The following is a 14,464-nucleotide window of genomic DNA, read 5'->3' on the forward strand; positions in this document are numbered from 1 at the left end:
AAAGATTAAACACGGAGACCTCACTAGGCTGATGCCTGAAGGATTTATTTTAATTCATGTTCCATTTTCGTCATGTTATTTATTTTATATCTTACATATTCATTCTAGTAATCTTATAGTTGTTTATTTTTTTACCTTCTAGTAGGCAGTCATTTCTGTTGAAAACATGAAATACTTAAAGCATCTTTTCTCATGTATGTTTTTAGTACACACTCAGCTCAGATGACAACACGGGTGGGTAAAGATGTTTCTGTTCTGTGGCCCAGGGAGAAGTATGCTGGGCTCAGAGGGGTGGGGCTGAGGAAGGCCCATTTTTACAGAGTACCCCAGTAACCAAAGTGGATCCCAGAGGAAAGTTGAGCTGGCCTTAGGGAACCTGGGGGCAGGAGGTGGGGGGCAGGTGACCCTGACTCAAGAGAACAAGGGATGGAATAACACAGCCTTTTCCGGTCTTGTTCCTTCATTTAAGCGAAGAAATTGAGGCTCAGGGAAACAAAGTCACTTGGCATTATCACGCCACTGGTGAGTGGGTAGCTGGGAACGTGAACAGGCTTTGCTGACTGTGGAGGGCTCTTCCTTCTCAGAATGCCTCTGTTGTCTGTGTTGGGCATAGCACATTTCTTAGTCTTTGAATACAGCCTGGAAATTGTAATGACACTAAATATGCTGCCTCTTAGGCTTGTTTCTTGAAACATGTTAATACACACACACACACACACACACACACACACACACACACACGGGAGGGGTGAACTAGATTTAGGGAAACCTGTTTTCATTTATTCTTGAGTCATTTGATGTGACCTGTTCCCATGATGGTCGTGGAGGGGTATGGGGCTCTTCATGCCATTTGTGAGTTGGGGGTGCCTGCCAGAAGTTCCCAGTCTGCACTGGAATCTTTAAACAGTTTGGGGGAAGTGTGTGAATGTGTACCTTTGCGCCCACCTGGAGGGTGGCTCTGGACAACCTCACCTTGCCCTGCAAGCAGTGTGTCATGTTCAGTTCTCCTAAGATAGCCTTCATACTGCTGATTTATGCTAAAAGTATCCTAATGTTTCTGACAGCTCATGTGTGACATGAATATAATCCATATTTCTTAAAGCAGCTAATCCAAGTAGCTTATTTACTGGTTCTGCTGATAGGGCTATATCTCTCGGTATCTGCCACAGAGATTCTGATAGTAACATATTGTTTCTGGGTCACTGGCTTCGTCTAAAACAGAAGGTTGGAACAGAGTAGCAAAGGTTAATTAAGTTTGTCCATCATGGCAGGAACACATATGGATGACTCTGAAGCTTTTTGCTCTAAAATCAAAGTTCCTGAATGTGCTGTTGCTGGCGTCTTTGCCTCTCATTTTCAGATGATGCAAAATGAAGTTTCTTAACTTGATGCAGAGCAATGGAAAGAACTGGGCTGTTGAAAGGTGGTGTTAGCAAGTAACCCTTTCAATAAGCAAGTATCTCCATTGAAATTGGGACGGTGTCTTGGGTCAGTGGAAGAAATCGGGAGCTCCAGAGAGTTTGCTTCCAGCCTGCCCGAGTAGAACCAAACTCTTTGTTGGCAGCGTCTCTATATGTTGATGTTTTTTAAGTCCTCAGGATACAGTCAGACGATGGGACAAGTCTCTTGTATCTTTCATCAAATGCTTACTGTCTTGCTCTGACATTTCCTTATTCCTTTCGTCCATAGCTGGTAGTTTCTCAGGTACTAACATCAAGAGTATCCTCCCAGCCCTTTGCCACAGTCTGCAGACTTGCTCTACCGTGCCACCAGACGGTCAGTGTGCCAGCAACTTGGGAAGCCATGTCTGCATAATTATTAGCCAGGTGTTTTAAGATGAAATTTGTCCTCTCTTTTCTTTCAGCTATTTTATTGACTTTTTAAAAATATAATTGACACTGGCATTTATGCCTGGCTGTATGAATTGGGTTGAAAGGTTAGGGTTGGAATTTTATTTTTAATTCTCCCTCCCTCCCTCCCTTCCTCCCTCCCTCCCTCCCTTCCTCCCTTCTTCTCTCCTGTGGTTCGTGCCCATATGTGTTGGTGTATGTGCTCATGTTCACAAGCATACAAACAAGAGGAAGTTGTCAGGTATCCTATTCCATCACAGTTGGCTTTGTTCCCTTGAGACAAGGACTCTCACTCAATCTAGAGGTAGGCTGTGTCCAACAAATACCATCAATTCCTGTCTCCGCTCTCCCCATTCTCCTGCCGGCACTGGGGTTACAGGTGTACCAGTAACCACTCCTGGCTGTTTTTTTGTGGGTTTTAAACTCAGGTCCTAATGTTTGTGTAGCATGTGCCTTTCCCTACACCATATTTCTAGCCCTAGATCGTGAGTCATACAAACACAAGGGGCTGTCTCTAGAGCCCGGACGATTCTTTGTAGAATTTGCAAGGATGATAAAGGCCCTAAGGTAGTCAGTCCTAGCTAGGTAGGTACCTGCCCTTTCTTTCATTAATACTCTGGAATATACCAAGACCTTCCAGGTCCCAGGGAAAGGGAAGATTTTAGATTCTACTTGGTTGTTTCTTTCTAACTAGGTACCTGTTTGTGAAGTTCCCCTTTACCTGGTTAACAACATCAGTGTCTTGAATGCTTTAGACCGAGACCTACAGCAAGTGTGCTTTCACGTGTATTCAGGTACACAGCCGCTCACAATTAGCGATTCTACCTACTGTCCACACACTGTTCATGCGAATTTGCCATTCTTTTTTCCCTCTGGTCTTGCTGATCTTGAACTTCTGGGCTTAAGTGGTTCTCCTGTTTGAGCCCTCCAAGTTGTGTGTGGATGGTGACTGGATTATTTCAGGGCCTGATGAGTGGCAGTTCTGTCTTTTGGAAAACACAGTCTAAGAAAAGTCAGTGCTACCAATGAAGATAGTAAGAACACTGAGAAGCATGCATTTGGGTCTTTAAGTTAGCAGTATTTACAGATTACTTACGTTTATGGTGATGTCAAGCACCGTAGACCACTTACAAGTCCAGATGTGATCCTGAAGTCCCATGGGAGTGACCCTTTCAGCTGTTCAGGACTTGGGAGTCACTGCTCGGGTGCTCCGGGATTTGGAGTCCTGGGGAGGCTTATCGGATGCTGACACGGTCAGCGTTGGTTGTTTCCACAGAGCTTGCTCACTTTGCCCTGGTGTGTCCCATGGCTGACTTTCATTTCTTCAATTTACTGAGATAAACTCCTTTCTTCATCTCTCCTGGAAAAGCCCCATGTGCAGGAGTTTTCTTGTTTTTGCGTGCTTCTTTCTGTTGCTATTGCTCTGGTAAGCTTGGGCTTTACAGTCTAAGATGGCTTAGATGTATTGGTTCTTAAATTATTTGCTTTCCTCTACCCCTCCACCTGACTACTGCTCTCAGGAGGGGAAGAACATCTTTTCCATATTTGGACAAAGACAAACATCTTTTGCATTCTTCAGCATCTTGAGGGCAGTCTTCATGGTAGACACCCTCCCCATAATATTCTGAAGAATCCTTGGGCTCCCTCACAGGCACCTGTGTCCTGCTGAAGGCCTCTCCTCTCCTCTCCCTCTCGAGCAGGAAAGAGAAGAGAGAGAAGGAAGAGAAGAGAAGAGAAGAGAAGAGAAGAAGAGAGAAGACGATAGCCAAAAAGAAAGAGACAAAAAACCTAACGACAACATCCCCCTCCCTCCACCTCCCCTCCCTCCCACCTCCCCTCCCCTACCTCCCTCCTCCTTCCCTCTTTCCTTCTCCTCCTCCTTCCTCCTCTTCTCTCCTACTTTCTCCCCTCCCCTGCCCTCTGCTTTCCTCCCTTCCCACACTCCGGTTCAGAGACTGGGGTGCGTAATAAGATTATAAAACATGTCTCTGGCTTGCCGGCCACCACATGCTAATAATAATATTAGATATAATTCACTGGAATCTTGGATTTTTTTTAGGTTTTTCTTGGTTTATTTGTTTAATATAAAGGAACAAAAATAAAATCTCAAGGAAACAAGCTAGCATTTTATAACTCTGTGTGTGTGTGTGTGTGTGTGTGTGTATGTGTGTGTGTAACTGATATCGCCCGTGTATATAACTGAACAGTTCCTCCATTTGCTGCTGTCATTGTCTTTCACCCAGAGGGGAGGGAAGGATTAGTTTGAAACAGGTTCCCCAGCCTTGGCACTGTTGTGGTGTTGGGGTGGATGCTTGGTTGTCAGGGGACTGCCGTGGGCCCTGTGGGAGGATAGCGGTGTCACCGGCCTTTATCTCTAGATGCCTGTAGCAGTTGTCTTTGCTTCCAGATGTGACAGCCGAACATGTCTCCAGATATCACGTCTCCCCATAGGGACTAGGTTGTCCCCAAATGAAAGCTACTGGTTTAAGAGCGAATACATTTCAAAGGCTTCATTATCCACCCATCTGCCTACGCCAGAGTAGCAGGATTGTGTTGTCTACCATCAGTCTGTCTTGTCTCTCTAAAATTAGAAGGGAGCAGGAAGTTACCTGGAGTTACTCCCAGACCTTCTGGGGTGAGCATCACCTCAGTTTTAACTTTGTGTTTAAGAGGGCTCTGTGTTCTTAGAGACCCAAATCCTTACTCCTGTGTAGGTTTGTGAGTAAATGGTTATTGTGGCCTTAAGTTTTCCTTCGGAGTTTAGCCTCTCTCTGATGGCTGAGCCACCTCTTCAGCCCTGACACATCTTTCTGAGTTGGATGTAGCTGAAGTGATCGATGACCTTGGTAAACTCACATTTTAACAACCTCAAATGGGAGTTTGGCCTTTTGTATTCTTTTTCCCCCTTCTTATTTTGCTGGAAGTCTTCTGTTGTGATCTCACGGAGACATTGAGAAAACTTGAGTAATTGAATACCAATAGCTCAATTCCAAGTTCACAGTTTCTGATGCTTTCTGAAAAGATAAAGAATTAAATGGGGAACAGTAAACATATGTATATTTTGAAGCAGTACTTATTTTCCTATGAGCTGTTTGAAAGGATGCCCTTTGTCTGCATAGCTTTCTGGGCAGTGTGCATGCTGGGATGACAGCTGTTGGCCAATCTGCTTATCAGACTTGACTTTTTAACTTTTTTTAAAATACATGGGATCTTGTTCTTCTCTGGTGTGTGGATACATATTGGTAATTTTTAGAGTCTTGGTGACACGTTAGAATTACCTAAAGAGCTTTGGAAAGACTCTGGGTCCAGGCCACATTCCAGACGAGTTGAATTAGATTTTCAAGGGGTGGAACCAAGGCATCAGGTCCTTCTTCTACTTCAGTGAGAGACAAGACTGAGAACTTGTCCACATATTTATAAATGAAGTTTTATTGGGACACAGTCATGCCCATTCATTTGCTGTTGCCTATAGATGCCTTGGCAAACCCTCAGTTAGTTACTCTTTGGTCATTTATAGTAAAATACTTGCGGAGTGTTGCTCTGAAATCATGGTGAATATTAACTATTTCAGTGTTTGTGTATACTTCCACAGCTAAGGAAGAATGCAGCATTTTGCAAAGCTTGGTGGCTCAAGTCTGATCACTTTGTGTAAAGGAGATATTGAAAACAATTTTCCTTGAAGAACTAACTTTTAGACATTGTCAGACCCGAGGGAGATGTGTCTAACTCAGCACCCAGAGTCCATGGGCATCTGCGCCTAAAGTTGGCCCTGACTGTTAGGTCAGGGCTTGATTTTTCCGACTGTGTAATTGGCTCCTTGGGAAGCCGGTAGCATTTGTGCAGGAGTTCTACTGAAGCACTTACAGACTCAATAATAATAATAATAATAATAATAATAATAATAATAATAATAATAATCCATAACCCGCTCCCGATCTTAGACGTGCTGAAGATACCACTCAATGGGTAAAATGCTTGCAATGAAAGTGTGAGGTTCAGAGCTCAGATGCCCACATCTACACAAATACGGGGCAGGCCTGGGCACCCACTTGCAATCATCAAGAGATGGAGATGAGATCCCTAGAGCAGCTGGCCAGTTTGAATAGCTGAGCTGGTGATCTCTGGGCTTAAGTGAAAGACCCTGCCTCCATACATAAGGTACAGACTTTCTGTACTGTGCTGACTTTGCGGTATGGAGTGTGTGACAGAGCAGAGCCGCTCCCTTTGTGGGGCACAGGAAGAAAAGACAGACACTAGAGGGGTCAGACGGAAGCTGTCCTCGAGAGTCTGTCCATCCCCACCACTGGAGGCCTCCAGTTAGGTCCCATCTCCTTCCTCATGGTCCCAGAATTTCTCAAGTCAGTCCCATGCATTGGGGATCAGACCTTGGGAATGTGATCCTGTGGGGAGCATTACATATTCAAACCATAACAAAGGTGTCCTTTCATTTTTCTTCCGCAGATGAAGAGCGCGGAGAGCCGTCACCCCGTGAGCTCCCAGTACCGGATGCACTCATACTATGGGCCTCCCTCCTACCTGGGCCAGAGCGTGTCCCAGATCTTCGCCTTTGAGGATGGCCCCTCCTACTCAGAAGCCAAAGCAAGTGGTAGGTTCTGTGGTGGGTATCTGTGGGCATGTTTCATAGGAGCTTTGGGGATTTGTAAATTATTATTCTTTGAGAATATCATACAGCTCTTCCCAGATCTCCCACCTTCTTATCCATCCAACTTCTTCCTCCTTCTCCTTCTCTCTCTCCTGCCTTCCTCCTCTCTCTCATGGAGTCTAGTTTATGTTAGGACCTGCCCTGGAGTGTGGTTGATAAACCAGGCATCACATCTATGAAGACATCTGACTTTCCTTCTTCAAGCAGCAATCAGATACCAATAGCTTCTTAGCTAGGGAGGGGCTTTTTACCTACCCCTCCTCCATTCCTGCTGTCATAGTTGCTGTGTGTTCATATGTAGAATTGCCCTGTTATATCTGGAAAGTAGGATTTCCTCAAGTCACCCTCCACTTCTGGCTCTTCGTCTCTTCCATATAGACTCCTGAGCCTTGAGGAGAAGGGATGTAATATAGATGGCCCCTGTAGGGTGGAACACTCTAAAATCTCTTAATCTCTGCATGGTGGCCAGTTGTGGGCTCCTGTTGCAATTGCCATCTAATACAAAAAGAAGCTTCTCTGATGCGGGTTGAGAGATGCATTGATTTATAGTATAGTGTTGATTTAGGAGTTGTTTTAATACTATGTTATCCATTTAATAAAGTAATAGTAGATTTTCCTCTAGATCCCATAATAGATCTAGCCATAAGTTCTTAGTCTTGTTGACAGAGTCAAGTATGGGCCCTAAATCCAATCAGAAAGTGATTGGTTACTTCCTTAACACTTGTACCAATATTGCACTAATTGGGACTACCTTACCAGGCAGGTAGTTATTGCAGCTCCCGGGGTCTACAGTCAGATGAGATTGGTGATTGCTCTTCTCCAGATGAACATTCTGTAAAGAATTCAACTATGAATTGGTTTTACTTTATTCTTTTCTATAGATGCATTTTTTCTTTTAAAGTCATTTTGTTTGTTTACTTTTCAGATTGTATTTTATTTCTTTTCTATAGATGCATTTTTTTCTTTTAAAGTCATTTTGTTTGTTTACTTTTCAGATTGTATTTTATTTTTTATTTTTTTGGTTTTTTTTTTTTTCGAGACAGGGTTTCCCTGTAGATTGTATTTTAATTATAACATTTCCTCCTTCCCCGCCCCCCCTCCCCCATACTCCTCCCTGCTCTCCTTTAGATTCCTGACTTCTGTTTCATCCGTTGTACCACATGCATTTATGTGTTTGTACAGGGGAAATGGAGGGCTCCTTATGGAAGAGGGAGGGAGGTAAGATAACAACATGGATGACTGAGAAAGGCCACATGGAATCATACTATAAACTATTACCTTTAGAAACCTACATGTAATTCATTGTGTAAATAGACATATTTACCTTTAATGAACTTTTCTCATCTGAGCTGATGGCACTTCTCCTAGAGCCACATACCACCTAACAAAAATCCCAATATCAGCTATGCAAAGCCTCTTTTGAGTTGGTTTGCTCTTAATACAATGTCCCCCTTTCTGAATTCTTGTCATAATAGTAGACTGTTATTTTTTTTAATTAAGAAAAATTCATGTTTTGCCTGCATGTACGTATATGTCCCACATGTGTGTCTGATGCCTAAAGGCAAGAAGAGGGCACTGGATCCCCTGGAACCGGAGTTGTGGGTGGTTGTAAGCTAGATTCTGCAAGTCAAACCTGGGTCCTCTGCAGACGGTGCTTTTAACTGATAAGCCATCTCTCCAGTCTCCAGATGTTATGTTCTTGAGGAACAGTGTGACATACAAGGCTCATTTTTCCTCCATTGCTAGGGATCAAACCCCAGGGATTGTTGCTGATGCTGAGCAAGGGCTTTGGGAAGATATCCCAGTGCCCAGGGATACTTCAGATGTGTTTCAAGTCTACATAGTTTTTTTTTTTTTTTGTTTTTCAAGACAGGGTTTCTCTGCAGCTTTTTTAGAGCCTGTCCTGGAACTAGCTCTTGTAGACCAGGCTGGCCTCGAACTCACAGAGATCCGCCTGCCTCTGCCTCCCGAGTGCTGGAATTAAAGGCGTGCGCCACCACCGCCCGGCGTCTACATAGTTTTTATGAAGCCAAGTTCTATATATGAAATTGAGGTTTCACAAAGAGTCTTGCTTTAAAAATCAAAGTGCGTTTGTTTTTTGAGGGAAAAATAAAATAACACAGTAAAACATTTTTTAATACAGTAGATCTGGGCTTCTGCAGTAGCAATGCAAATAATTCTGATTCAGCTGAAATAAAAAATGACTGTTTAATGGGCTGACACTCTTTGAGATACATAATTCCTCAACTTCAGTTCTAAGCTTCTCCCCAGCAGTTACTCTGGGTTGATGGGCAGCTCTTTCCTAGCTACTTTTCCAGAGCCTGTTTTTCAAGTTATTTGTACGTAAGCATCATCTTTTGGTTTAGGAAAGCTAGAAGCAAACAGTGGAGCCCAGAATTGGCAATCAGGGCAGTCCTGAGTGACATGGAAGAGAATGATCTAGGCAGTCGTGATTAACCCATTTCTATTTATCTATGTTCTGCCACAAGGCATTACCTCTTTTTCATATTGCACTTCTTATTTCCTCTCTGTGGTGTGGCTGGTGACTCCTCTGAATCTGCCCTTTTTCTTCCCAGCCTGCTCTTTGCCCCCCAAAATCCTACCTAACTACCGGCCAATCAGCTTTTTAGTAACAACACATCTTCACAGTGTACAGAAGGATTATTCTACAACATCTAAAAGATGTGGAGAACAGTGTTGAAAGTGGACTTAGTGAATTCTTGAAAATTTTTATTAGAGTATAAATTTGTCCATTAAGAATACATTTTTCAGTTTTTTTAATGGATAAACATAACTTATTCACTCCCCTTGCTCAGGCGGGGGATTTGCCCCATTGATACCAGGTAAGTACTGTACTACTGATCTACAGTCCCAGGCCTTTAATGCCTTTGGGGCATTGTGAATGTCAGCGTGCTATGTAGAGTTACGGCAACTGTCACTTCTATCTGGTTCTACGTCATGCTTACCCACCGAGGAGGAAACTCATCCCTGAAGCAGTTATTTCAAGTCTTCCTTTCCTAAGCCCTGGTCAACGCTAACCTGCTGTCTACTCCCAGATTCCCTACTCCTGATGTTCCTACGAATGGAGTGGGTGGCACATGGCTCTTGGTGTCTGATTTCTTTCTCTTCGCTTCAGGTTTTCATGGTTCGTCCACACTTTAGGATGAATTAGTACTTTCTGTGTTTTTATGGCTGAACCGTATCCTGTGATTTGGATGTATCATATCTTGTTCATCCGTTCTTTGATGGACATTTGGATTATTGTCATTCTTTGACTGCTGTGGATTGATAGAGCTGGCACGACACTCATACCTGCCCATTTGATTTCCTGCTCTTAGTTCTTCTGAACTTACACCTAGAAGTACGTCTGCGTCAGCTTTTGTCACTGTAGCGAAAAGGACTGAATTTACTAGCTTTCAAATAGTGAAGGTTAGTTTTGACTCACAGTGTTGGAGGTCCCCATCTGTCACTGAGTGGCCCATTGCTTTGGGTTTCTGGTGGGGAAGTACACATTGGCAGAAGTACACACTTTGTCAGCCAGGTGACAGAATGGAACAGGAAGAGGCTAGGGTTCTGCACCTTCTTCAAGGGTCTGTTACAGTGATGCAAGACCCACCCACTGGACTTTAATTTAGGTCAGGCACATGCCAGGCAAGCGCTGTACCCACTGAGACCCCTATCCCTCTTCTATCCTTTTTGCTACAGGGTTTTGACAGGCTAGCCCAGGCTGGCCTTGAACTCACTTAGTAGTCCAGCCAGGCTTTAAACATGCCGTCTTCTTATCTCCTTATATGACAGACCTGTGCTGTGAGACCCTGCGCCCTCCTCCAAGTTCTGCCACCTCTCAATAGTGCCACCCTTGAGACAAAGCCTTTTAGGTCTATCCAAACCATCCAGAGTGGAATTGCTAGGTCTTGTGGGAGTTTTATATTTATTTTTTTGAGGTACATTAACCTGTTCTCCTAGCAGCTACCCTATCTTATATTCCCATCAGAGTATGAAGGCTTCCACTTCCCCATATCCTAACCAACACTAACTTGTTTTCCAATTTTCTCAATTACGGCTCTCATAATTCATCCTTATTATACTATAAAAGTATCTAATCAAAGTAGATTAGAAACTCAAAAGTAAATAAAGTGTAGGTCCTTCCCTCCATATAGTTTGGAAATCAGTGATCTGCCCAAGTAGAAGACAGGTGTGGGAAGAAGTGTGCCCAGTTCATAGCAACACATGGAGGGTGTGTGGGAGGTGACCGGGAGCATCCGGGAAGTGATGCCACTCCAGAAAGGATGACGTGGGATGCCACAGCCATGCCTCTGTCTCACTGGGTGTACGTGTGGCTGAAGGTGAGTAGTGTCAGGTTAAAAGCAGTCTGTATGCATATCCAGAAATGAACTGCATTCAGACCATTGGAGGATTTCTGGCAGGTAGGTAAATGTCAGCATTCCTCAAGAACTTGTGAAACAGGTTCCTGTCTACCAAAAGGAGCCATTTCCCTCACCTGGCAGAAGTGACATATGACTACCTGTGACTTCTAGCAGCATATCAAAGCCTGTGTGGCCTCCAGGCTCCCTTAGTTTCACAAGTACACGTTAATACTTTTCAGAGTCCGAGCTAGCATCCCAACCCTCCCTTACTACCTACCCTAAGCCCCTAAGCTCTCTGCAGCTCAGGGACTTTTGTCATCTGGAACGTGTTCCTCTTATAACCCAGCTATATTCATTCTCTCTCTCTCTCTCTCTCTCTCTCTCTCTCTCTCTCTCTCTCTCTCTCTCTCTCTCTCCCTCTCCCTCTCCCTCTCCCTCTCCCTCTCCCTCTCTCTCCTCACTCCCACTCACTCTTTTACTGTTCTCTGTTCTGTTTCTTGCTATCTCCTTGTCTCCACTATTCTTTCCTATTTCCCTAACCCCGCCCACATTCAGTCTGCTTCTTTGTCTCTCTGCTCTCATATCTACAGTAAAACCATAACCACATCATGGAGCGTTCGTGTTGATACTTACTTTACCATGCCTCATCGCACACAGGTAGCATCCGCAAAGAGGCACTTTTCCTACATGTTGCTCTCTTTATTAAAGGGTCTTAGCAGGCAGGTTAACACCTTCAGTGAGGTTTGTATCAACTGGGAAAGACAAACACACTTTAAAGATTTGGATCAGCTTCTGGGGTGCTCTCAGCGCAGACAGAAGTGGTGCCTCGGACTCCTTCACGGTCACTGACCGTGGATGTCTCTACTCCACGCTGCAGACTGCAGACAGAATGGTTGTGCGGTCACCTGTGACGTGTTCAGTGTTGTGTGGTGGAGTTGTGTTTTGTGGGAAAGGTCTCCTGGAGGCGCCTCCTGACTCCGCAGGTGGGAGCGCAGAGGCTATGCTGCCCTTTGGAAGCACCCTCAGGTCTTTCTGTCCTGGGTACCATCAATGCGAGGCGAGTGGCCTTCTGCTAAAAGTTCTTATGTGGGGGCCTAGAATAGTCTGGTTAGTTAAAATGGACCTCTGCATCAGAAGCTGTGTAGCCTTAGCAATAGCAGTCCTTTCTCAAAAGGCTTGTTTCATTTCCTCTTTTGGAGGGTGAGGGTGGGCACTGTGAGGTCACCTGACTTTTGTGAAATTTTGACGGTGTCTACTGTGACGAAGCTCAGTTCTGCCATAGAAGATGTGATGGTTTGAAAAGAAAATGACCCCCAAAAAGAGTGGCACTGTTAGGAGGTGTGGCCTTGTTGGAGGAAGCGTGTCACCGTGGAGGCAGGCTTCGAGGTCTCATACTGCCCAGTGTCTGAGACCACTTCCTGTTGCCTGCAAGATGCTGGACTCTTAGCTCCTTCTCTGACACCATGTCTGCCTGCATGTCGTCATACCCCACCATGATCATCATGGACTAAACCTCTGAAAATGTAAGCCACCCCAGTAATTGTTTTTCTTTATAAGAGTTGCCATGGTCATGGGCACTGTGAGGTCACGTGACTGTTGTGAGGTTTTTGATGGTGTCCAGAAGCTCGGTTCTGCTCTAGACGGTGAGGGTGGGTGCTCTTCCCAGTCGTGAGGTTCTGATGGTGTCCAGTATCAAGAAGGGCAAACGCCATGAAAGGCGTCAGGTGTCCTCACATCCAGTTCCTCCCTTCAAGTGCTGATGTTGCTGGCAGTCCTTGTGGAAAAGAATGTTCTAGAAATGCATCAGTCTGGCTTAGTCCTGTGGAAAGTGGGCTCAAGACACCAAAGGCGGCTCTTGTTCTGTGTATTCTGTCCCAAGCCACGTGACCCAGTCTGCAGGAGAGAACACTGCTCTTGTCTTGTCCCCCTCCCTTAAGAAAAGGCCGTTGTATCTCACGCAGTGTTTAGAAGACAGAAAAGAGTGCTGGGCGGATGATACTATTCTCCTTCTGTTGTTGGCTCTGGCTTTGAAGAGCGTAGAACATTCAGTGGCAGATGTCACAGAAACTGGTGCCTGGAAGAGACTAGAGCCCTGCGGTGTGGAGGGTTAGTTTGGGTCCTCAGCTCTGGTCCAATAGTGCAGGGCTCAGATTATGGTATCTTAGAGCTCCGGTTCCCTCAACTGGGAAGCTGAATGCAGTAACAACAGCTTACCTGGTTTCACACATGGATCCATGTGTAAAAGCATGGACCACTACTGTCCACGCTGATGCCCACATTTTTTTTGAGACAGGGTTTCTCTGTGTAACAGCCCTGGCTGTCCTGGAACTAGCTCTTGTAGACCAGGCTGGCCTTGAACTCACAGAGATCCACCTGCCTCTGCCTCTTGAATGCTGGAATTAAAGGCGTGTGCCACCACTGTCTGGAAACCCTCCACATTTTAAGCATTTAAAAATGGTAGTCATTTTTGATTTGGAAATAAAGGATTCAGGTGTTTTTTTAATGAACCGAAACCAAGCAGAGAGGATGAGACTGGAGGACCAGCAGCTTCTAAAGAACCGTAAAGAACAGTAGAGCCTAGTTGATGTGCTCCGGGTGACAAGTGGAGCTGTTTTTATTCAGGTCCCTTTGCTTTCTCCATGAAATGCAGACCCTGTAAAGGCAATTTGGACAAGACTGAGCGCTGGTGCCCCCCAGAATATCCCGTGTGTAAAATGTCAGTGTTTAACAAAGCCGGCCACCCTGCTATCATCTAATAATGGCGGGTGCTTCCCTGGGAGCTGCCTTGGGGAGGTCAGACTCCTTGTAAGGCATGGGATCAGTCATCTCCACACTGAAAAGGAATGACCAGGGTGTGTTCTCGTGGGACAGAGGGGGAGTGGGAGGTGGGGGCTCTCCCAGGATGCTTCATGTTCTCCTGAATGAATAAGAAGACCTCTCCAGAATTATTTCTATTCTCGTCTCTCTAGTGCTTGGTGAAGTGTTAGGTTTCTGCAGCCGTTAGCCTGCAGATATCCTGGACTGCATTACACAGAATCTTGCCTTTGGGAAACTCTCCATTTTACAGAATTAATTCTTTACCTGATTCTGGCTTTTGATGAAGACTGTAGCCCTTCAAGAGACCCAGATGAGGCTGTGCCAGTGTCCCCACTGACAGGGTGTGCCCTCCAAGCCTTGTCCAGAGTGGTCAACAGTAAGGGCTAGGGTTCACTCGCGCCTTGGAACCACTTTCCCTGGCTGCCCTCTCCCCTTTGTCCTCCCCTTCCTCCACTTTTTGCCCTTGTGTTTCTCTTACAAACGTGTGTCCCTTCTGCAGCGTCTCTAAGACGGTGCCCTGTGCAGCGTCCTGGCGTACCGGATTTCAGACTCGGTATTATTACCGCCATTGTGATGAGGCCACGGAGGCATGGAGGCCGGAAGAAGAGGGGCCCTGGTGTCCACATGCCAGGCGTGGGAGCTGAGGCACAGGGAGGGCATAGTCTCCCTGGCCAAATGGTCTGATGTATCTGTGTGTGGAGTGTTGTTCGAAGAGATGACGGCTGTGATGGGAGTTACTTACATGTGCCTACAACCGTCTTTCTGTT

General features: G+C 45.2%; 1 protein-coding gene across 1 annotated transcript in view; it reads left to right on the top strand.

The window, feature by feature from the left end:
* Nucleotides 1-14,464, top strand: part of Dmrt1 (doublesex and mab-3 related transcription factor 1) — a 94,002-nt gene that overhangs the window by 50,750 nt on the left and 28,788 nt on the right. The window contains exon 4 of the mRNA XM_038312584.1: nucleotides 6,312-6,456. Within this exon, the coding sequence (XP_038168512.1) occupies nucleotides 6,312-6,456 (145 nt within the window). The remainder of the gene's footprint in view (nucleotides 1-6,311; nucleotides 6,457-14,464) is intronic.

Source organism: Arvicola amphibius, chromosome 1 (genome assembly GCF_903992535.2).
Source record: "Arvicola amphibius chromosome 1, mArvAmp1.2, whole genome shotgun sequence".
Taxonomy (NCBI): domain Eukaryota; kingdom Metazoa; phylum Chordata; class Mammalia; order Rodentia; family Cricetidae; genus Arvicola; species Arvicola amphibius.